The sequence below is a fragment of the Rhamphochromis sp. 'chilingali' genome (assembly GCF_963969265.1).
Source record: "Rhamphochromis sp. 'chilingali' genome assembly, chromosome: 3".
Classification (NCBI taxonomy): domain Eukaryota; kingdom Metazoa; phylum Chordata; class Actinopteri; order Cichliformes; family Cichlidae; genus Rhamphochromis; species Rhamphochromis sp. 'chilingali'.
Genome location: NC_137931.1, coordinates 43,430,499 through 43,452,639, shown reverse-complemented (window position 1 = coordinate 43,452,639; position 22,141 = coordinate 43,430,499). Strand labels below are relative to the sequence as shown.

At 42.4% G+C, this 22,141-nt stretch overlaps 1 protein-coding gene across 3 annotated transcripts in view; it reads right to left on the bottom strand.

Annotated features, from left to right (window-relative positions):
- tle2b (TLE family member 2, transcriptional corepressor b) overlaps positions 1–22,141 on the bottom strand; it is an 83,932-nt gene that overhangs the window by 22,005 nt on the left and 39,786 nt on the right. The window contains exons 1-5 of one of the 3 annotated variants that reach the window (XM_080877471.1): positions 20,805–20,881; positions 10,413–10,475; positions 7,667–7,741; positions 4,438–4,618; positions 3,105–3,121 (exon numbers count right to left, since the gene is read on the bottom strand). In XM_080877471.1, the coding sequence (XP_080733597.1) occupies positions 3,105–3,121; positions 4,438–4,618; positions 7,667–7,693 (225 nt within the window). In that variant the 5' untranslated portion in view covers positions 7,694–7,741; positions 10,413–10,475; positions 20,805–20,881. Of the gene's footprint in view, positions 1–3,104; positions 3,122–4,437; positions 4,619–7,666; positions 7,742–10,412; positions 10,476–20,804; positions 20,882–22,141 lie in introns of those variants that run through there. The other 2 variants (XM_080877469.1, XM_080877470.1) reach the window with 2 other exon arrangements.

Sequence of the window (22,141 nt, the reverse complement as noted above, 5' to 3'; positions counted from 1 at the left end):
ACACGACCTCACAGCAAAAGCACAGGTAACGACCGCCCAGGGCATGACACGCAGATTCACGTCACACTTGCAAATGATCAAACACAGCAAAGTAAACACACACAGAAAAACACAAGCACAGGTTAAGACACGGTCATAGCGGCGCACAGGCCAGCCTATAAAGCTAATTACTGCTCTCCCTCGACACAGCAGTCTTCATGTAAAATATGAGTCTCATTATTGGCCAATAAAGCTGTGCAGGTATATTTACAAGCCTTTCCTGGTGCTCAGCACTCTGAAAATCCGATCAAAGCATTGTGTTGTTTTAGGACTGGGGCAAGGGCCGGAGGTTCGGCGAGGGCCACTTGTCATTCTCTGTCCCCCCGTGGGGAGGACAAGAACAGCGAGGGTTTAACACACGAGTGAGTCACACAGGAAGGAGCCCACGGGAACGGCAGGAAGGAGCACAACACACGAGAGAAGAGGCTGCACAATGGACCTCAGTGCAGCTCCGCAAATTTCCCTCGTGTCATTCTTTTCCGCCTTTTTTCTCCTCTTCTGTTCACTTCCTCTCGCTGTCCCTTTTCCCCCCCCCCCTCCATTTCAAATTCAAACTTGTTTTTGCCAGCGTGGGGCTCTCTGATAAATGTCAATTGATATGCATCCTCCTCCTCCTCCCTTTCTTCCCCAAATGCGGTAATGCTTGGCTAAGTTCAGCAGAAACCTCCGCTCATGAGAGAAATATTTTCTTGGTGCTTAACAATCGGCATTGTGCTCGCAGTTAAATTATGCTAAGGTTTTCACTGCAGAAAGAGCGAGGGAAAGTAAAGTCAGCAGCGGCCCTAAATCATTTTTATTTCACAATAAAGCTAGAACAAAGACTTGTTGGTATTTTTAACAACACCCCACCGCTGCCAGCACATTCTCCCCTCCACCCAGTTTCAAGTTTCTTCTCTTTAGTTTCTTTTTCAGTTTTCATACAAATAATTTTGCTGCTTCTGATGGAAAAACTCCAACAGGTCAGTGCTGTAGTGAAATGTCACCTTAAAGAAAAGACAGCTACTGTAATGTCATCTGTGTCACTTTGGTTTATTCTTATTGTGCCCAATGAAACTCAGAATAAGTTACTGTACATGTAAAAACTGTCAAACAACCACAAACCCGAACAAACTAACTAACCCAAACTTCTTATATTTTTTGTTTCATGTCGAATAATCTTCTGGCATCTGGTTCATTTTATCTCAAAGTTTTTGAAACATGTTGCGTCCACCATGCATCCACTCATGTTTCCTATGTTCTGCTGTTAATAAAACATCTTTTTCAGATTTGGACATCAACACATTCTGTTTTTATTTCCATTCTGCACAACAGCCCAACTTTTTTTGGAACCGGGCTGGTAAACTGATCATTTTTGCTCTTAGAGCAACATGTGTTCAAACTAGGGCTGCAACAAACGATTATTTTGATAGTCGACTAGTCACCGATTATTTTTGCGATTAGTCGACTAATCAGATCATCATCCATTAGACGTAAAACTACAGCTTATTGCACCAGCAGCATCTGCTCTTATATAACTATCATTAGCTTACAGCTTTAAGTGTTTAAGGTGCTAACTAAAAATAAAGACAAGATGATAGTTTATTAAATTTTAATGAAGTTTTCAGATTGTTTCGGTGAAGTTTAATAAACTCCTTGCTATCTAAAATATAACAGGACAACAGAGTATATTCTCCAGCATCTCACACTTCTGATAATCAGCTGTCTGCTTGACGTTTATTCAGCTGTGTAAAAACTATAACTTTAATCTCAGACAAACTGATTTACTCAGGAACAAATAAAATACTAAAAAAAAAAAAAGCCAAACAGTAACATTTTAAGTTATCTAAGTGACTCATATATATTCAACCTGAGTAGCGAAAGACGGCGGTGGGTTTGAAAACGATTTGCGGGGAGTCCGGTGTTCTCACGGCTCTAGTGAGCCTCGCCCCCGGCTCGCTAACGAGCTAGTGGGTAACAGACGTCTCTGAAAACGTCGGAGCGCTTTTGAAAATATGTGGTGTCTTGATAAACTGAGCAGATATTTAAGTTTTACACAGCTACATTCTCGCCTGAAAATATGTTAAACGTTTATTTTGTGACCCAGAAAGAATAATAAGAGTAACATTAAAACTAACTAGCTGCCGCCATTGTTGGAAACTGAGCTGGGCCGCGCTATGAATTCTGGGACACAGCTGCTTCTTCTTCTTCTTCTTCGGGGTTTAACGGTAGCTGACATCCTTGTACATGCAGTGCTGCCATCTTCTGTTTCAGTCCGTTATTACACTCTTAAATCCTGCCACTTACTCCTGCGTCTTTTGTGATCTTACAAAGCTTCAAACGACGCGTCGACTATTAAATCAGTCGTCGACGATTTTGATAGTCGACGTAATCGTGACTAGTCGACTAATCGTGGCAGCCCTAGTTCAAACATTACATTACTTCCTGCAGGCTAGAAACTCCATAAGCCTTTGAACTGTTCATCCATTCATGGTGAACAGCATTTTGATTTTCTGGTGCAGCGATTTCACTTCATGGTGACGACGGCACTTTTGCACATTAGGTTTAATATTAACTAAGGATAGTTTCGACTCTGAAGCATCTAATCGCTGTTGGATCTGCTGTTCAGGAATATTTGGCGATTCACGGCCACTATTTAGCGGTTTTACTTGCATTTCTTATTTTGGGGTATTTTGGGCAGCATTTAACATTAACTCAGATATAATCCTTCCTCATGTTCTGTATATGTTGTAGATTACCCGAATATTTGTGGCGCTGATAAAGAAACAGTCCATTAACTCAGTTCGTAGGCTCCTCCAGATAACGGTCGAATGCAGCGAGCTCAGACGTTAGTATAATGTGGAAAACCTTGAGAAGCTCAAGGTTGATGGTGATGAGCTGCTATTGTGCCGGTGTTGAGCAGTGCTACTCCTGGCTGAGCTCCAGCAAAACACTGCCTTTTTTAGAGGCCACTTTGCGGCGCATCTCCATTTCTCTCAGTTTATCACTGTCACACACGCGCGTGCACACGGTGAAACGTGGGCGTACAAAACACTTACATCAAGGTACACACATGCAACACTACTCACCCTGCTGGGCGCTCCCTCTGGGTTGGGGCAGAGAAAGGGAAGGAAAGAAAACCGAGCAGAGAAAAAGAAGAGAGCGATGAAGAAGGGAAAATGGGGAGAAGAGAGAAAGTTTGACGTCAGTGCCGATAACAACAACAACAGTCCCCAGTCAGCCAAGGTTAGGCTGAACTACGACGACTTCTGTCTAATAAAGATACAAACCCACTATTGTGCCCGACTCCAGCCTCCTCTATCCTCTCTATCTTTCCCTCTCTCTCCAAGCAGACAAAGCTCGCTGTCTTCCCCTGCTGCCATCAACGCTCACCATCTTTTCCCTCATTCTTCGTCTCATATGTAAGAACAGAAACACACACAGCTGCAGACATGCATAAGCTCTTACACAGATGCTTAACGTGACAATACGAACACAGTGACCTCTTTATCTTTCTCCTGTTTCTGTTCTCACCGATTCCTTCCATTTTTCTTTCTAGCTCTCAGTTTATTCATGAGAAAGTCTCTCTTGGCTCGCTGCCGGAAAAACTGCACAAAGATAAGATATTCTATCGGGGTGAAAGGAAGTTCATAGGGAGAGAGCGTTTCTCCTGCATTTACAGAAAGGCCATGAATACATCTGGTCATGGTAAGACAGCAATCGAAACAGGAAAGTTCAAACTGAGTCCAAAAGGTGAGTTCCTGGACAAATTACAAAGCAGCTGCCTGTCAGAGATGATGTATAGTGCTGCTTTGCATTTTTGACTACATTTTGTGTGGTTAAAAATGATAAAAAATGATCTTTTTCTTATTCTGCAGCTGTCACGAGTTACTATCCACCGATTCTAGGATGACAAATGAAGCCAATTAAAGACAAAAATCAGAAATGCAAATGTTGGAAAACAGACACATTTTAGGAAGCAAAAAATCATCTCTGCGCGTTTGACATTCGATAGGTGCACGCGCCGTTTCCCTCAGCCTCACATGTACAGAACTAGCTAACCAAATCTGCTCAAAATGTTCAATACTGTCATTGATTTCATCATCGATCAAGCACTTTGTGTAAACCTGAAACAAAAACAAGTACACTGATTCTCACTGTGGAACAACCGTGATACACTTCAGGGCTGGAGGGATTTTTAGGGGTAAAAACGTCCACATTAAGAAACAAGATGTTCTGATGAGTGTGAGTGCAAGTAAAGGCAGCCGGTTTCAATAGTAGAAAAGACTAACGCTGCTCAAAGTCACAGTCTTTTATTCTAGCTGCTCACTCAGAATATCCTCATGACAAATACTCTACCAAAACACATAATCCTGATTTTACAGTCAAAACTGAGAACGAAGAGGATAAACGCTTCTTTACCTCTGAGATGTTCAGGGTCCAGGTGGTTGCGCTCATCTTTGGAGGCAAGGTGGGCTGAGACCCCCAAAGCCCCCGTCAGTGCCAGCAGTCCTGAGCCCCCTGCGCCCAGGGACAGCCCTGATGGGTGTGGCGTCAGGGGGATGCCAGGGGCGTGGTGAGACAGGTGCTGGAGCTGCTGCTGCTGTGGCCACAGGGAAAGAAAGTAGCGGGGAGGTAAGGAGTAAGGGGAGGGAGGGTGAGATACAAGGGAGTGTGTGGTTAGAAAAGACAAGGTAAAGAAGAAAAGGGAATGAAAAACGGGAGAAGTGAAGTGAGGGGGAAGGCAGTGTTGTGGTTGGAAAAAGAATTGAGGAAAAACATGAGAAAGGGAGAAGGCGAATTAAATAAAACACACATGGAGAGCCAAACGGTGAAGAAGGATGTTAAGATGAAAGTGGACAGGATGTGAAAGTGATTAGAGGATTAACAGGTGAAAGGATGGAGACCAAGGATGGGAAAGAGGACAAGGAAAGAAAGGCAGAATGAAATTGAATGATCATGATACACCCAGGAAGCAAAGGCAGTTGAGAATGAAACCAAGAAGTGAATAGAAGAGTGAGATATCGAGGCAATGGGATTTATTATAAAGGAGAAGAAAAAGGTAGAAAAGGGGCCATGGGAAAACACAGGGAGGATTAAAGGGAAGGATGAAAATGTTTGAGTCACAGAGCAAATGATGAGGAGAAACAGAAGGAAATAACATAGGAAGCAATGAAAAGTGAAGGAGAATTACATGAACAGGGGAAAAAGTAAATGAGTGCAGGAAGAAAGGGAAGGCAAGTGTGCAGCAGGGAGAATAAAAGGTAAGAGAAAAAAAATGATGGCAGAGAAGAAATGAGGACACGGCCGATGTAAGATGGAGAGAACGATAAAAGATTGTGGGGAAAATCCAGAAAGAAAATGACGAAGGCAAGAAAAAAAGAGAGATGGAGAAAAATGAGGAGAGAGAGAGGAGAGCAAAGGAGCAGCTACAGATAAAGAAAGGCTATTATCCTGAGGGGAGCATTATGATGTGTTTTTGTGTGCTGTTTTGTCAAGCCGGTGTATTAGACACACATACACACACAAAAGCACACACACCTTAGAGACAGCAGTGTTTGTAGTGCTGGGAGGAACAAAGGGCCTTAAGTAGACAGTAATGTGATCAGTGCTCTGACAAGCTGTGGAAAGCCCCATCTACTGCAGCACTCAGGAGCATCACTGTGTCTCTCTGTGCGTACATATATATGTATATACAGACAAGCAGATCATATGCACAATATGAGCATTGGTAAAGTTCTTGAATTGATGATTCAGGCAACTCATTATTTAGTTGTGTCAAATCTTCAGATTAATAAACCATTCCTGTTCAATCTGACCTCTTCTACTCGCTGACCTTCCGCTCACATGATCAACATTTGCCAAATGGTCTCGCTGTGCATGTAGCTCTGCAAGTAAGATGGCAGCGATGAAAGCCTTTATGTTTTGGAAGTATCCACATTATTTTAAGTCTGTGGGTGAAAATGGCAGGAAGATCACAGGGAAATGCAAACTGTGCCCAGGTGTAAAGTGTCTGTCAGCTGCGAAAAGCTCCCCCCTTCAAATTTGAGGAAGCACCTGTGAGCTAAACATAGCTCCACAACAGTGGTGGAGAAGAGGAGGAGAACGATGCTGGCGCCACAGCTCCCACACGTTAACGGCGAGCGTTTAGTTTGGTTTAAGCTGCCGCTGCAATGAAAAATGATGAGGGCATCGCCGGTTAGATGCGACCAATATCATCTCACGGTGAAATGAGGAAACGTACATATATGTGCAATAGGGCTGCCACAAACAATTATTTTGATAGTCGACTAGTCACCAATTATTTTTGGGATTAGTCGACTAATCAGATCATGCATCCATTGGACGTAAAACTACAGCTTATTGCACCAGCAGCATCTGCTCTTATATAACTATCATTAGCTTACAGCTTTAAGTGTTTAAGGTATGTGCTAACTAAAAATAAAGACAAGATGATAGTTTTGCATTGTTTGGGTGAAGTTTAATAAACTCCTTGCTATCTAAAATATAACAGGACAAACTATAACTTCAGCCAAACCGATTTACTCAGGAATAAATACACTTCTAAAAAAAGCCAAACAATAACATTTAAGTGACTTATGTATGTTTAACCTGAGTAGCGACAGACGGCGGTGGGTTTGAAAACGATTTGCCCAGAGTCCGGTGTTCTCACGGGCTCTAGTGAGCCTTGCCCCCGGCTAGCTATCGAGCTAGTGGGTAACAGACGTCTCTGAAAACGTCAGAGCGCTTTTCAAAATATGCGGTGTCTTGATAAACTGAGCCGATATTTGAGGTTTACACAGCTACATTCTCGCCTGAAAATATGTTAAACGTTTATTTTGTGACCCAGAAAGAATAATAAGAGTAATATTAAAACTAACCAGCTGCCGCCATTGTTGGAAACTGAGCTGGGCTGCGCTATGAATTCTGGGACAGAGCTACTTCTTCTTCTTTGGGGTTTAATGGCAACTGGCATCCTTGTACATGCAGTGCTGCCATCTTCTGTTTCAGTCCGTTATTACACTCTTAAATCCTACTACTTATTCCTGCGTCTTTTGGGATCTTACAAAGCTTCAAACGGCGTGTCAACTATTAAATCAGTCGTGACTAGTCGACTAATCGTGGCAGCCCTAATGTGCAGTGGGGCACATGCATACTCAGGACAATATAGCCAAATGTGCAAGGGCGTGCTTTTGGTGATGCAAAAATACTCTGATAAGTCTAATAAGTTAGTATTCAAAGTATTGTGAATCAACTTTTTGGGTGACCACCTGATGTTTCTCAAGAGGAAGCAAACAGCAGGATCACTGCAAAAGAAAAGAATGACTGTGTTGCAGTGGAGTCCAAGTCCAGACCTCAACCTGATCGAAATGCTGATACGGGACCTTAAGAGAGCTGTGCATAAACAGATGCCCGCAAATCTCAATGAGGTGAAGTGAAGTTGTAAAGAAGGGGGGGGGGGCAAAACTTCTCCATAAGGATGTGAGAGAAATGGAAAGTTACTGCTGTTAAAGGTGGTTCTGCAAGCTACTGAATCATTTTCACAGGACTGCTCATCACAGACATTTGTATTTATAGACATTAAGAATGAATAATAATTTAATTCCCATCATTCTTAGTTCCTCTGTGTTGATGAATCAAGGTGACTCACCCCGATGATGGCGTTGAGTTCAGCCATAGTGACCTGCTTGGCCCTCTCCACAGCTTGGACCACCTGTTGCTGGTGCTACACATACACATAAAGGGAGAAAGTGAAAGAAAGACATATTACAGTGCATAATCATCCACGGTGTGTACTGGGATATATACTGTAAGCATAATGTGATGTAGAGTATATTGCATGTACACTCAGTAATGACACAACGGGGACTTTTACATTAAACAAGCTAGAGAAACGCTGCTGCCTCCATCCAAAGCCGGTACAGGTAGTGCAAATAAGATGGTCTGGATGGGGCAACCATGCATTCACACAACACAAACATTGAGAGAACGTCACAAAAAAACGGAAGCGCACACACTGTAGCCAGACACGTACAGATACGTGCGCATTCACACACACACCGAGCGCAAGGCTAACGAAAACCTCAGCTCTGTTTGAACAAAATCCCAATGTAATCAGTCGCACAAACTCAAACATACATGTGTGTGCCGCTGTTGCACACCTACACACAGAATACACACAGTGTCAATATTGATCAAACTGACAAAGCTGTGACCTTGCTGTCTCCAGGTAGCGCACTCAGTGTACACTCACACTTGGAGACAAAAAAAAGGAGGGTGTCTGCAGGTTTGTATTTACACAATGTACACACCTGCACAAAAAACCCTCCACGCACACACAAATGTACAGTAAAAATCACACTGACGCAGTAGAATTAAACTATAAAAATGGTTTCCTCTCATTTAATCTGTTTTGTTGTCTCGCCCAAAGTCAGAGCAACAATGTAACAATATATCATCAATAATTCTGCTCCTCTAAGCACATACAAATTAAATTACGGCTTTAAGGAGCAATTAATGAAGCAAAACACTCGTGCAGGAATGGTGATAATGTTTCTGAATGATAAGAGGCCCTGAAGCTCTTAAAAAAAAAGTATGTATTTAACTTAGAGTAGTCAGAGAGCTTACTTCATGATGTGCTGTATAGCTGCGTCTATGCTAAAGACTTCTGCTTTGTCTCCAGTTACACTGAAAGTTGTGAGATTTATTATGTTATCAGCGCCATTCGCTATTGGATAGTTCATTAGTAAATAACCCCAGAAACACATACAATGCATATGACTGTAATACCTTGTTTTCACCATGGGGCATTACATTAAATAATAATAATAATAGTAGCAAATATTAGCTGACTGTAACATGACATGGTGGCCCCTTCAAGTCAGAAATGTAGAAGTATCAATCACATCTGCTACACTAACTGTGAAATTGTTATTGTTATATATTATTGTTGGTTTGATTTATTTATCTTAAAAATTAGCCAGTTGTTGTGTTCGCCTAACAGAGCCAGATCAATAATTTGTTGGAGACCGTTTTTAATAATGCCGCCTCTGTGCACCGCCGCATTGGATTTAAAATCAAACACTCAAGACATGATTGAAGTGCAGGCTTTCAGCTTTAATTCAAGTCGTTAAAAAAGAAAGAAATATTCAACTGTTTAGTATTTACTGATATTTTTATACACAGTTCCACATTTTCAGAAGCAAAAAGTCTAGAACCCATGAACATCAATGCTGTGTTTCCTACCTCAGGATGCTCAACTAGACTTTTACTGCAGCTGCTTTTAGTTGCTTCTTGTTTGTCGGTTCTTTGCCTTAAGATTTGTATTAAATACCTGAAAAGCGTGGTCTATTGGTTTGAGAACAAGTGAATCACTTTTTGCCTTTAAAAAGTACCCATTTTCTTTTCATTGATAAACTCTTGGGTTGTTTTTTCAGTCTGCTTTGGTTCATTTTCCATTCACATCATCAGTAAACACTACTGACATGGTTCTACTGGCAGCCGTAACATTGCCTCCAACTTTTCTCACAGATTTGCTGTTAAAAAAGCTGAGCTGGTCAGTGGAGTCCTTATTTTTAAGAATAAACCAAATTGTAGATTTGGCCACTCGTAAAGTTTTTGCTTTCTCTCGGTTTATTTTGCTTTTTCAGCCCGATGGTGGAATTATTCACTGGCAAAATTACAGTGAAAATAAAGTGAAATACAAATGCAACACTGTCCAGTTGACATTAAGCCTGAAACTGTGGGACTCAGAGGCAACACTAAATGTTTTTATCCAACAAATTATGGATCTAACTGTATATAATACAGAATTCTGTCCAAGTGACAACATTCCACTGAAAGTTAACGTTCCATTATCAATATGCTTACTTTAAAATGTAAAGGATTTGGATGAATTAACATCTGTGTAGCAAATCAGGATTAGTATTTAAATTCTTCAACTGTTAAATGTCCTGTATGCCAGCGGTCCCCAACCCTCGGGCCTCGGTCCGTGAGTCGTTTGGTACCGGGCCGCGAGAGTTGCGGCTCAGGTGTGAAATGTGTGGTTTTCAGGGGTTTTATCGGTTTTCAGCATTATTTTGTTATCGTTTTTATCGTTAACTCGGTTTTCCTGGGTCTTTTCACGTGTGTTATGAATAAATCTTCTTTTTTTCGGTACCGGTACTAGTTTTATTTTGTTGTATTTATCTGCGACACCTTAAAGGCCGGTCCGTAAAATATTGTCGGGCATAAACTGGTCCGTGGTGCAAAAAAAGTTGGGGACCGCTGCTGTATCCAGTATATGATTTCTGATATTCTGTGAGGAAGTGTCTGAGGTATGAGTGGTTTTCTCCCCTTTTTTGTGCCAGCATGTTGCTTGTGCATGTGTAAATGTCTCTGGCTGTAGTAACACTTACCTCTTGAGAGAGGAAAGGGATGATCTGAGCACAGATGGCACTGAGACGCTTGACAATCTCCGCCTGTGATGGAAAGAGAGAGAAATGAGAGTGAGAGACAGAAGGAGAGAGTAGTAGGGGATATATAATCATGTTGCATATTGCAGGATCATAAGTACACAATGAGCACAGAGCATATGATACACCTCTACAGCACATTAAGCCTTTGTTGCATTTAAACACCTTCTTAATGAGCAAGAAGTTCTGTCAGTGACATTTCTGTGAGACTGAGAGAAGAAACGTGGGGGATTGTGTGAGCGAACAGCAGAGGTGGTGGGATGGAGGCAGCATTAGAGCTACGCTCATCATTTGGGTCTTTTAGCACCTTCACACTAGTTTCACTCAGCTTGTCCTCACGATCCAACAATAAACATACGAACATTCACAGAGAGCCGAAAACCTCAGAAGATTCCTCCCGAGCTCTCCACCTGTCTCAGCCGGCTATTTCATGTTATTATGTTTGTCCATTTCCGAAAACTGTGAAAATTCACGAAAATGCTTTTTCTTGGTCCCCTTATCCTCCATCCATCATTCACACCAGCAGCAATAGTGCCCTTCCTAAGAAAACTGCTGCCCACACACACACACACACACACACACACACACACACACACACACACACACACACACACACACACACTCTACACCAGTGCACACAAACACACAGAAACAAAAGCACACTCCCTCTCAGCCTTGCACACAAACACACACACGCACAGTGAACCTCTGCGGTGTGTCTAATTCTATCTGTCTGAGTGCCCTCAGCCTCATTTTGTTCTCTTCTTCACTCAGCCGTTCTCTCTTTTTCTACAACAGCTCTCACACTGAGCCATTATTACCCTATTCATCCTCTTCCTCCCATCCCTCTCCCCCTCTCTCTTCCTCTCTCATCTCCCTCCCCTCAGTTGCTCTCTTTGTCTATTTCCCCATCTTTCTATTTTTCTATATTATTTCCTCTCTTTTATAATCTGTCGGCCCTCTTTTTCCCTCAGCTGCTCTTATTCTTCCTCTATAACATCAGTCGCTCTCATGTTTTCGGTGATTTTTCTCCAACAGTCTTATTTTTCCCCCCTTTTTCCTCCATCTGCCCGTCCTGCTTTCAGTCTCTCTTTCTCTCTGCATCACTTCATCCTCACTAACACATGTTGCTGGCACTTAGAGGCGTTGAAGAGGAATAGATAAAAGACAGCAGACGTGGCAATGGAGGGCAGCGCAGGACTGACGGGGCTGTTTATGCCATCATACAAAGGCTCTCAGAGACACGCACCATTCAACCAGCCTTTCGGTTACTCTCAACGAGGCTTCGTAAACAATTAGCACCAGACACCCGGCTCAGTTCCAAGGACAGACACAGCTTCATGCGTGTGTAAACCTATGCATTCATGTGTAGATGACTGTGCCTCAGCTCCTTTGGTGTATTTCTATAAAGCATGCGTGTCTGTATGTATGTGAGGACCACAAAGAGTTAGAAAGAAGAACTTGGCAAACCTGAATATATTTTTTATAACTGGAAGTAGATTATCCGCCTGCTGCCAATGTGAAACTTTTACTACATTAAACTCAAGGGAGTCGTTCTTCTGTATTCAAGTGGTATCTGTTCTTCTGAAACCTTGGTCAGTCTGCTTGACTATACTTTAGCCTGTTGCTCGTTCAATCTGTCCAACTAGATCGCAGATGGAAATAAATCAAAGCACTCGTAATAGAAGCAGGGAAATAGAAGCAGGGATATATTGAAACATGAGCATTTGTACAGTTCTGCCAATCTTTGCTTCTTTAACACAGCCTGAACTCTCTTAGTCAAGATTTCTTGTAATTTCTTTAGGTAGTCGTCAGCAATAGCTTCTTGAAGGTCATTCAAAGCTCTTCCTTGGATGTTGGCTGCTTTTTATTCCATTTGCTGTAAAGATGATCCCACACTGCTTCGGGTCTGCGCTCGAGGAAGGCCAGCCTATAACCGTTTGTGTTCCACTGTGTTTTTTTCTATCCAAGTATGCTTTTACAGCATTTGCATTGTCTGTGGGACTATTGTTGTACTTCTTTCCTGATAATGTTAAAAAAAGAAATTTCAAATTGCTGAGATGTGCCATGTTTTCAGCTAATAGCTCTTTGGGAATCACCTTGTTGGTGTAAAAATATCATTTATGCCAGTCAAACATGGCATTTAGATTCAACTAAAGAAATGGGAAAAAATGATGTGTTGTGCTAGTAACAAAGAGACTAGAGACAGAATTTAAAGTGGTTCATCCCTGGAGTTAGGTGACTTTTTTACGCTTGAATAATTCACGGGTCAGTGTTAAGAAAACATTTCCTTGAACATAGTCCGGTACAAGGACTCTTCCTCAATTTCGGGAGTGAAAATGAGAGAAAAAAAGCAGCAAATGTCAAAAGAAAAATCTTGAAAGACTTTCAGATGGCCTGAAGAACTATTCCTCAAGGCCTCAGTAAAACATTAGAAGAAAGTCTGGCTGCTTGGAAGCAAAATGTAAAGCAATAATGGGTGGCTCAAGACTGTTGCACAGTACCGTATATCTGTTGTTGCTCTGAGTTGACACGAACAGCTTTAGAAATAGGAAACAAGTTCTTATGAATTAAAAAAGATCACACTCTGGGAACAGTTTGATCCACAAATTGCTCTAAGTGGACACATGTTTGAGGATTAACTGTCATTTTGTAATTTGTGAGATGGTTCACAACCACTTCTCACTGAGTTTTTGCTAATTATGCAGGGTATAGTTCAGTACACTTCAGTGTTCAATGTTCTCCTCCATTAATTATCTTTGCAACTATGCCAGATTGCCGCTTATCATGCAACAGGTTGTGCTCAGCCATCAGATCAATTCAGATGACCTGGTTCAGTTTGGCCAGTAGGAAACCGATCTGACAGTACTGATGTTTAACCATATGTCCGATAACCAAATACAATCTGAAGGGACTGACCTGAACATGGTTGGTCTATGAAGCCACTCTTATTTACTGTCCCCATAGCTTTGATCTTACGACATACAAACAAACTTTACTGGAAAGATAAAAAACAAAAGTTAAAGAGAAGATCATAAACAAACAAACTCCACGTTATGCCTGAGAGACAGTAGGTATTATAAGCACAAGATACCAATAACTGATGGGTTTTACAACTGGACGAAAGCGAGCTTGCTGAAGCAGCCTGGGCCGGGTCTCAGAAACAACACAGCACACTGTCGTTCCACTGTCCAACCGAAGCACAGCCACCGGGGAGGACTGGCAAAGACTGGCTGGATGGAGGGATGAATGGATGGATAGATACAAAGGAAAGCAAGGGACTGGTCAATAAACACCTGAGGGCAGATACCCTGCCAGCTGGCATGGAGTCAGACAGCGAGACAGAGAAAAAAGCTTCAGATGAAACAGAGAGAAAATATAGGTGAGGGAATAGCTTTTCAATCACAAGGGCAAAAATCTACCAAAACAGTCTCCAGAATAAACAGACTGACAGAGGAAGGGAAATTGAAAGAAATGAAGACAAGGAAGAAGAAGGAATGCTGGGACAAAGACAGTCTGTTCCTGAGGACTGTTCGAGCCACAGGCATAAAAACACACATGCTCCATGTATGACGGTGTCTTCATGTAACAGACAAGCTCACTCAGTAGAAGCACACCTAGGCTTTTCATCGCTGACAGGATGCAATCCTCTCAAATCTAAAACAACTATGCAATTACCAGGCTTATGCAGGTATATTCCGCATCGATTATATACCACATATTGTAAAATACATAAATATCTACGTGAAACCACTAAAAAAAATGTCAGTACCCTAGACACAGCACACTGTACTAAGTCACATCAAAGACTGTCAGAAACATGACATCCAGCATGATGATATCTCTGCAATTCAGCAGAAGTGAAGAGTTTAGTCTATAAAAAGACAGATGTGTTGAGCTGATGTTTCTCTTTAAAGTGGTCAGCAGCACATGATTTGACATCATGATTAAAAATCTGAATGCAAGTCAGACATACATGCCAATAAACTGTCCTTGACCCAACATTTTGGACCCACATTCAGCTGTCAGTCAGGAGGAACTCCAAAGACAGGCAGGAGGGACAGTTTCCACACCAGCATTCGGCTCAGTGGACCATAATGCAGAGGCAAGAGTGACGCTTTGAGTTAGAGGTGTAATTCTTAGAGTTTGACTGTAAAAAAAAACAAACTCATTCTCCCGCACTTACTTTGCAATTGCTATCTGCTGCTCTCCGTCCACCCACATATTTAACCCACACGATAAACGCAACATGTTCCTGTCTGTTCTATGAAGGCTGTCAAAATGCATTCTGGAAAATGCTGAAAATGACTAACTGAAGTAGAAATAGTCCAGACAGGTGGGAAGATGAGGCTGTGCGTACTCTAAAAAGAAAATTATAACACTCACAAGATAAGCAACTGCAGAATGATGGCGTATCTGCCTATGCAATTTTCTTAAAAAAAAAAAAAGTGCAAGAGTTTGGCTTTGCTCTGACAAAGCCAAAGTTTGTTTCGTAGGGAGGTTGTGTTACGCGTTACGTGTTACAATCTGCACGCAGCTGTTTGCTTAGAATGGCAAAGCATCTTGTGTTTTTTTCATCCTGTGTAGCTTCAACATATCGCCAGACAAAGCGACGAAGACTAAATGCAGAGAAACTCAAATGAAGGGCTAAACTGAAAGTCCCATTTCTCCGAGCACACACATTTTCACTTTTGACATTAAAGTAAACTTGAGCTGGAACAATGGGGAAGCCACTTCCCTGTGAAAGATCAGCATTCAATTTGGTCTCTCAGCATGACAGCGAGCAACACTGACTGCCTTCGTCTTGCCAATAAAGCTTGGTGAATTTGAATGTGATGAGCATGGGTTGAGATTGGCACGGGAAGAGGAAGATGGTGCCCAGTGTGCTCTGGCACTGCCAGCTGTGCCAGCCTCTGAGTCCCACTATGGCTGAGCAAGCCAGCTTTGTGTGTCTGTGTGTGCGTGCGTGTGTGTGTGCATAAGTGTGTGAGTGATACCCCTCTACTCGCTCTAATTGCTCCTAACAAAAATCTCTGCCACCTCTCTTAGCTCCTATTCCGTTTCTGTTCTTTGCTCCCCCTCTTGCTTGTTGCTGGAATAGTTACTGGTTGGAAAAAGGAAGAGTGGAGCACCGAAGGCAACGGGCAACTTTAAATTGAATGCATTCCACAGTGAGCGTGGCAGATGATGCTACTGAAAACAGAATATCCAGTCATTTTCACATCGATATAAAAGGTTTTACAAAACTGTTCTGTGGTGACAGAAAGAGTAATGAGCTTCTGACCTTCGTAATTTATACAAGTGGTGGCTCATAGTATTTGTAAATCACAATGAAAGCTCATCTTACTGCGTTCATGGCACTAAAGTTGTTCTAAAAGCATCGTATACATTTGTGCAAGTTTTTGCAAACGTATGCGTTTTGCGAGTGGACTCATAATCATTCAAATACACTCTCTACTTCCAACACAAGATAACAGAAACCAGTAATTGATAAAGTAAAAGATCCAGTTTATTTTAAAAAAAGAGAAAATCCTCAAAATTTATAATATTATGTAATACTAAACACATTTTAATCATCATCGTTTGGCATCAGAGTATCGGACTCCGGTACTCGTCCGATACTCCGGTACTCTTCGGCCATTGCCCGCTTGATGAAGTCGATCAGTTCACGTATCTGGGCAGTGTGATAACACCGGACGGTGGCTCGGAGAAGGACATTGCCTGTCGGCTCGGAAAGGCAGCATCGGCCATGCGCAACTTGAAACCGGTTTGGAGATCGACCACCATCTCGATATCATCTAAAGTCCATTTGTTCAATACGATAGTTGTACCGATGGCTATCTATGCGAGTGAAACGTTGTCGACGGCAACAATTATCCGACGACTGAATGTTTTCCAACAGCACAGCCTCCGACGGATTCTCAAGATTTCGTATCGAGTTACCAACGAGCACACTGCCTCACGACCGCTAGCGGACATGGTATTGGAGCGACGATTCCATTTCGCCGGTCACGTTCTTCGCCAACATCGGAAACGATTACCGGAGATAGCCATGTTGTGGAGACCCGCCAAGGGGTCACGGAGCCACGGACGACCAAAACAGACATGGAGATGGTCATTCATTGAGGACCTGAAAGCGGTCGATCTTTCATGGGACGAGGCTGAAGATGTGGCTGCAAACCGAGCTCGTTGGCGATCCCTTGCCGCCCAATCCGCCATCCAGCGCAGGAGGAACTAAGTCTAAGTTGGTATCATTACGAGCAGCAGTGTGGTGACTTTTGAGGGTTATGGTAAATATTTGTAGCCAATGACGTACTAATCACCCACTGATTGGGGTGGCAGACACATCGCTGTTCGGTGAGAACAACCATTCCCACTTCCTCCCTTTCAGTACCCCCCCACCTCCTCCCCATATTTCCTCTTTTTCTCCAAGCAATCAGCCTTCTTCTTTATCTATTCTGCCGGCTCATTTTTCCCCACTTCCACGGTGTCTCTCTTGCTCTCTCCCTCTGTTTTCCCTCGGTGCACTTGGCTCTGCTCTTTTGCTCTCTCTCTGCCCTTCTTCTTATTCTCTCTCATTTCTCTCCCCTTCTTGCTCCATCTCTCTGCCCTGTTTCTCTCTCCCAGAGTCTCCCTCTACCCTCCTATTTTCTCTCTCCTCTCTCTCTCCTCTGGGCAGCGTGCCAGCTCCTCTTCCCTGGCACCCAGCCAGCTCCTTTCCTCCACTTCGCCTCCTCCACCCTTCACTCCCTTCCTCTATCCCCCTTGCCTCTGATTGATGGCCCCACTATTCTGGAAGGAGAGGAAGGGAAACAGAGAAAGAAAGAGGGAGGGGGGCACCAAAACACACAGACACATACACCAAAACGACACACATACGAGCATGCACGCACCCTCGGAATTGTGCATATCGCAACTGAGCCCACAAGTACGCACACAAAAGCCACCGCGAGCATTTGTGCACGCACATACACACGGACCGAGCAACAAGAGCACACAGAAAACCAATCTAAACAGAACATAGGAGCACGCATACACAGAGCTGTGTGCAGAGCAAGCAGCCTCACAGCATGGGACCGACACCCGCACACTTGCTCCAGCACATACACACAGGCACAGATTCAACCTTCAGTGCAGAACCAATGCGAGATAGGCAGCGGAGCGGGCAGCAGAATCATTTAGAATAAAAAATACAGACAGACAGCTCACTTCGACTTTCTCATGAACACACGTATCCAATCATACATGGAGGTGCCACACAGTACGAAACATGTACTTGCAAAAACTTCACACAAAAGGCACATAGATAATTTCGAGACGCACAGATGCACGGTCCTTACACCCTCTATGCTTCTGAAATACACAAACACACAAACACACACACACACACACACAAGCCTGTGACAATGAGATTCAAAATCTCTGCCTTGCAATTGTGGTTGAAATTTGATAGTTTTCTAGATCTTGCGCTCTCTGACTCCATTATACACTAAGCTATTAGTCATATTCACACTGTGCCAGCTCACCAGCTTGCATTGACAGACTGCATACGGCTTCAAACCCATGTCATCCACAATGCAATCAGACACAAAGTAGCCAGAGTAGCAAAGCTGGCTGCAGAGTATGCACGCATGAAAAGGCATTCAAAGACGTGCGCATCACACACACCGACACCTACATATACGCTAATGAATGTTGCTTTTATGTATCTCATTGTTGCCGGGTCTGTGAGATGCTGAAACATATGCTCTATGGTGTGGGACACAGTTTCTTAGATTTAGCCTTTTTATTTTTTCAGCATCTGCTTAACAGTCACTCTATACACGCACCAGCCACTTTATTAGGTATGCCTGTTCAGGTGCTTGTTAGCGCAACTCTTCAATCAGCCAAACTCATGGCAGCAACTCAGTGCATTTAGGATGGGGGAGAAAAGGTGACTTTTAAACATTGCATGGTTGTCATTGACAGACAGACGTGTGTGAATATTTCAGAAACTGCTGATCTACTGTGATTTTTCTCCACAACTACGTCTAGGGTTTATGAAGAATGGCCAAAACTGAGAAACTACTCAATGAGAAGCAGTTCTTAACTGCCTTGTTGATGTCAGAGGTCAGAGAAGGCAACAGTAACTGAAAACACCACTTGTTACAACCAGCAGAAGAGCATCTCTGAACCGCCAACATGTCAAACCTTGAAGCAGATGGGCTACAGCAGCAGAAGACCACAGCAGGTATCACTTCAGACACCAAAGAGCAGGAACCTGAGGCTACGATTCACACAGGCTCACAAAAAATTGGACAACAGAAAATCAGAACAGTCTTGCCAAGACTTATGAGCTTGCCTATAGCGGTATTAGTCAGTATAACAACAATCACTTCACAGACAAACTTTGAATTCGTTTTGCTTGACTTTTCTACTTTACTTAAACTTTAGAGTCTAGCCGTGGTGCTGAAGGAAATCGAATTCAGTACAAAGACACAGCCATGCTTTACGCTAAATGTTTATATCAACATGCTAACGTGTTGATGTTTAGCAGTTTAACTTGACAGTACTTAAATTCTTCATCCTTTTATCAATTTGTCTAGTTGCACTTCTGAAGCAAATTTCTTTGCAATTCATTTAAAATCGGTTGAATCATTACCTCCAAAATAACAAATGTCAATCAATCAAAGTTTATTTCTATAGCACATTTAAAAAGGACCTGTGTTCATCAAAGTGCTTCACACAAGTGCCGGAACGCAGGTTACAACAAAAGATAACAAAAACAGTTATAGTTACAGTAACAGTTACAGTTATGTAGCACAAATGCAGACCGGGTGGAAGTCCGAACTAGATTAAACAAGTGAGTTTTTAAGCACAATTTAAATGATTGTATGGATTCGGATGTGTGAACATCAATAGTTCGGTTTGGGTGCGGCAATTGCAAAAGCTCAGTTCCCTCTAGTCTTTCGTCTGGGCCTTGGTTGCACTAAGAGCAGTTGGTTAGAGGATCTGTGCTCTCTTGGGGCGATACAAGTCGATGAGGTCAGTAAGGTAACTAGGCGCCAAGTTATTTAAAATTGTAAAAGTATACAAAAGGATTTTAAAATGTGAACTTCATGATGAGTGAAAGATAGTGGAACACAGAAATATCATACTTTTATTATTACTTTGGTATTTAAAATCAACGTCTCACTCATTGTGCTACAAGAATGTCTTTAAACAAAACAACGTGAAGCAAGAAACATGAAGCAAACACCAGAATATGTTATCTATAGTGAAAACTACAACTGTGTCTTCCGAATTTAGCCAGCTTATTTATTCCAGTTCAAGCACAGGTCGCTGGCACAACATACAGCTAGAGCTGGGCGATATGAGATTTTTTCATATCACGATATGTTTTTTCATTTCAGGCGATAACGATATCTATCACGATATAAGCCAAATAACTATATTTGTAAGATTTAAATGTGCCGTTGCTCACAAGTAAAATGTGAAATAATCAGCAGCTTGTTTTTATTTAAATATTTATTTCCCATAATAAGTTCAACAGGGTAGATGTACTTAAGGAACATGAGACTTTTTCAGATAGATAAAGGCAAATATTGCAAACTACACAAAAGGCAGCCGCTAAAGCGTTTAAGTTTCAAAATAGAACAAACGAAACAGACTAAATTGTCAATTCCACTTAGAAACAAAATATTAATTCTAAAAATAAATCTTAGTTTGTTTTACAGAAGAACAGACAAAACTGACTAACTTTTGTCAATATCAAATAAACTGAGAACTAAAAGGAAATTCTCAATCTCTCCTTGTTGTATAGCTGAGCTTTTCAAACAGTTTTAACAGTTACTTTAGTCTGACAAAAGCCGAATGACGAATTAGCGCTTCCAGTCAGAGACTGAGGCTACGTCCACACGTACACGGGTATTTTTGAAAACGGAGATTTTCCGTTTTCGTTTTAAAAAATAATCCCGTCCACACATAAAGGCAGAAATGAAGGAAAACGCTGCTATGAACATGCCAAAGCAGCAGGTGGCGCTAGATTCCTAACCGTGCAGAAATGTTGGCCAATCAGAAGTCTAGAAGCCTCGGTGGGAAAAAGTAAACAAAGCTGGGGCATAGAAGCAGAACAGAGTCGTATGTGTGGACGGACAGTAACTGTGTGTATATGTAAGCATTTAAACACTGCAGAGAGTAGAATTAACAGTATTGTAGAAATTCATTTCACCGAAACAATAACGTGGCGCACAGTGTGACGCATGCACCAGTTTATTGTATTTCCAGACTTGCTTTCGGCACAATTTACAGTGCACGCTACTCTGTTTTTTGTCAGACTTGAAATAGCCGAAATACCTTCACACTACGGAACTTCTATGGCTCTTCCGTTCGACAATCTCTCCGGCATTGGAACCATCATCTGTTTTCTCTTCGGTCACGCTCGGTTGATTTTTCTAGTCGGCACACTCATTTCCTCCATTACGGGCTGGCTCCATTACCCGCTGGCTGCTTCCCAAACAAACACACGTGCAGCTTGGCACTTGTGCTGTAGGTAACAAGTCACGCGACGTGACGCTGCGGCTGTGATTGGTTCGGCTCTGGGCTACTTAATTTGGATTGGCTGACCTTTTTTTTTTTTTAAGAGGACAAGAGCGGCGAGGTCTATCGCGATAGCTTAATTTCTCTATCGAGTAAAAGTTATATCGCGATACATATCGTTATCGTTCTATCGCCCAGCTCTACATACAGCCCTTTCAAATATATATGCACATGTCAAAACACACACAGACACACACACAGAATTATAGGCAATATAGTCTGTGAAGCAACCAGAGATCCTCTGCCAATGTGACAAAGCTATTATGCTAAAAGGCTAGCTCCCTGGGAATTTAATCACATGCTTTTATCTTTCAACTCATCTTTCTTTTTCTTTTTCACTGTGTTTCTTTTTCTCTCAACTTCTACTCTATCATTCCTAAAGGGCTATATCAAACTAGCCAGCTCTCGCTGTCTATGCTTCATTATTCACAAATGAGCTCTGCAACACATGTATACAAAAGCAAACACACACACGGTTTGAAGAGAGAGAGAGAGAGATAAGGAAAGAGAGTGTGAGACATCAAAGCTTTGCACATGCGCGCGCACACACACAGGGCACAGATGCTAACATGTTAAAAGAGGAGACTGCTTATACCACCACTATCAAAGAGAGTCCAAACACAGACGCGCGCACGCACACAGACACACAAACACACAAACAAAGTCATTTGACCTCTCCAAAGCTTGTTTCAGCTGACCCACATATCCAGCCTCATCTTAATCCAGCCCTTCAAATAAAACCACTTTAAATAAAAATCTAACCGCAACCATGGGATTATGCACTGACTGGGTGGTGAAAATGAAAGAAAAAAAATCTGAGGCACAGGAGATTGAAAGAGTGAGACAGAAGAAGGGGAAAAAAGGAGGAAAAGAGAGGGAAGCCCAATCCTATTATGAACCAAAGCGCTGAGATGATATGAAGGCATCTCCTGCTCACACTCTCCCCCCTTTTTTTCTCCTTCTCGTTCACTCTTCCCTCTCCCCATTGAGATGAGGATTCAGGTCACAACTTCAGCCAAATATACCACACACACACACACACACACACACACACGCATGTGTACAAACACATGCATAAAAAGGCAGACAGCCCG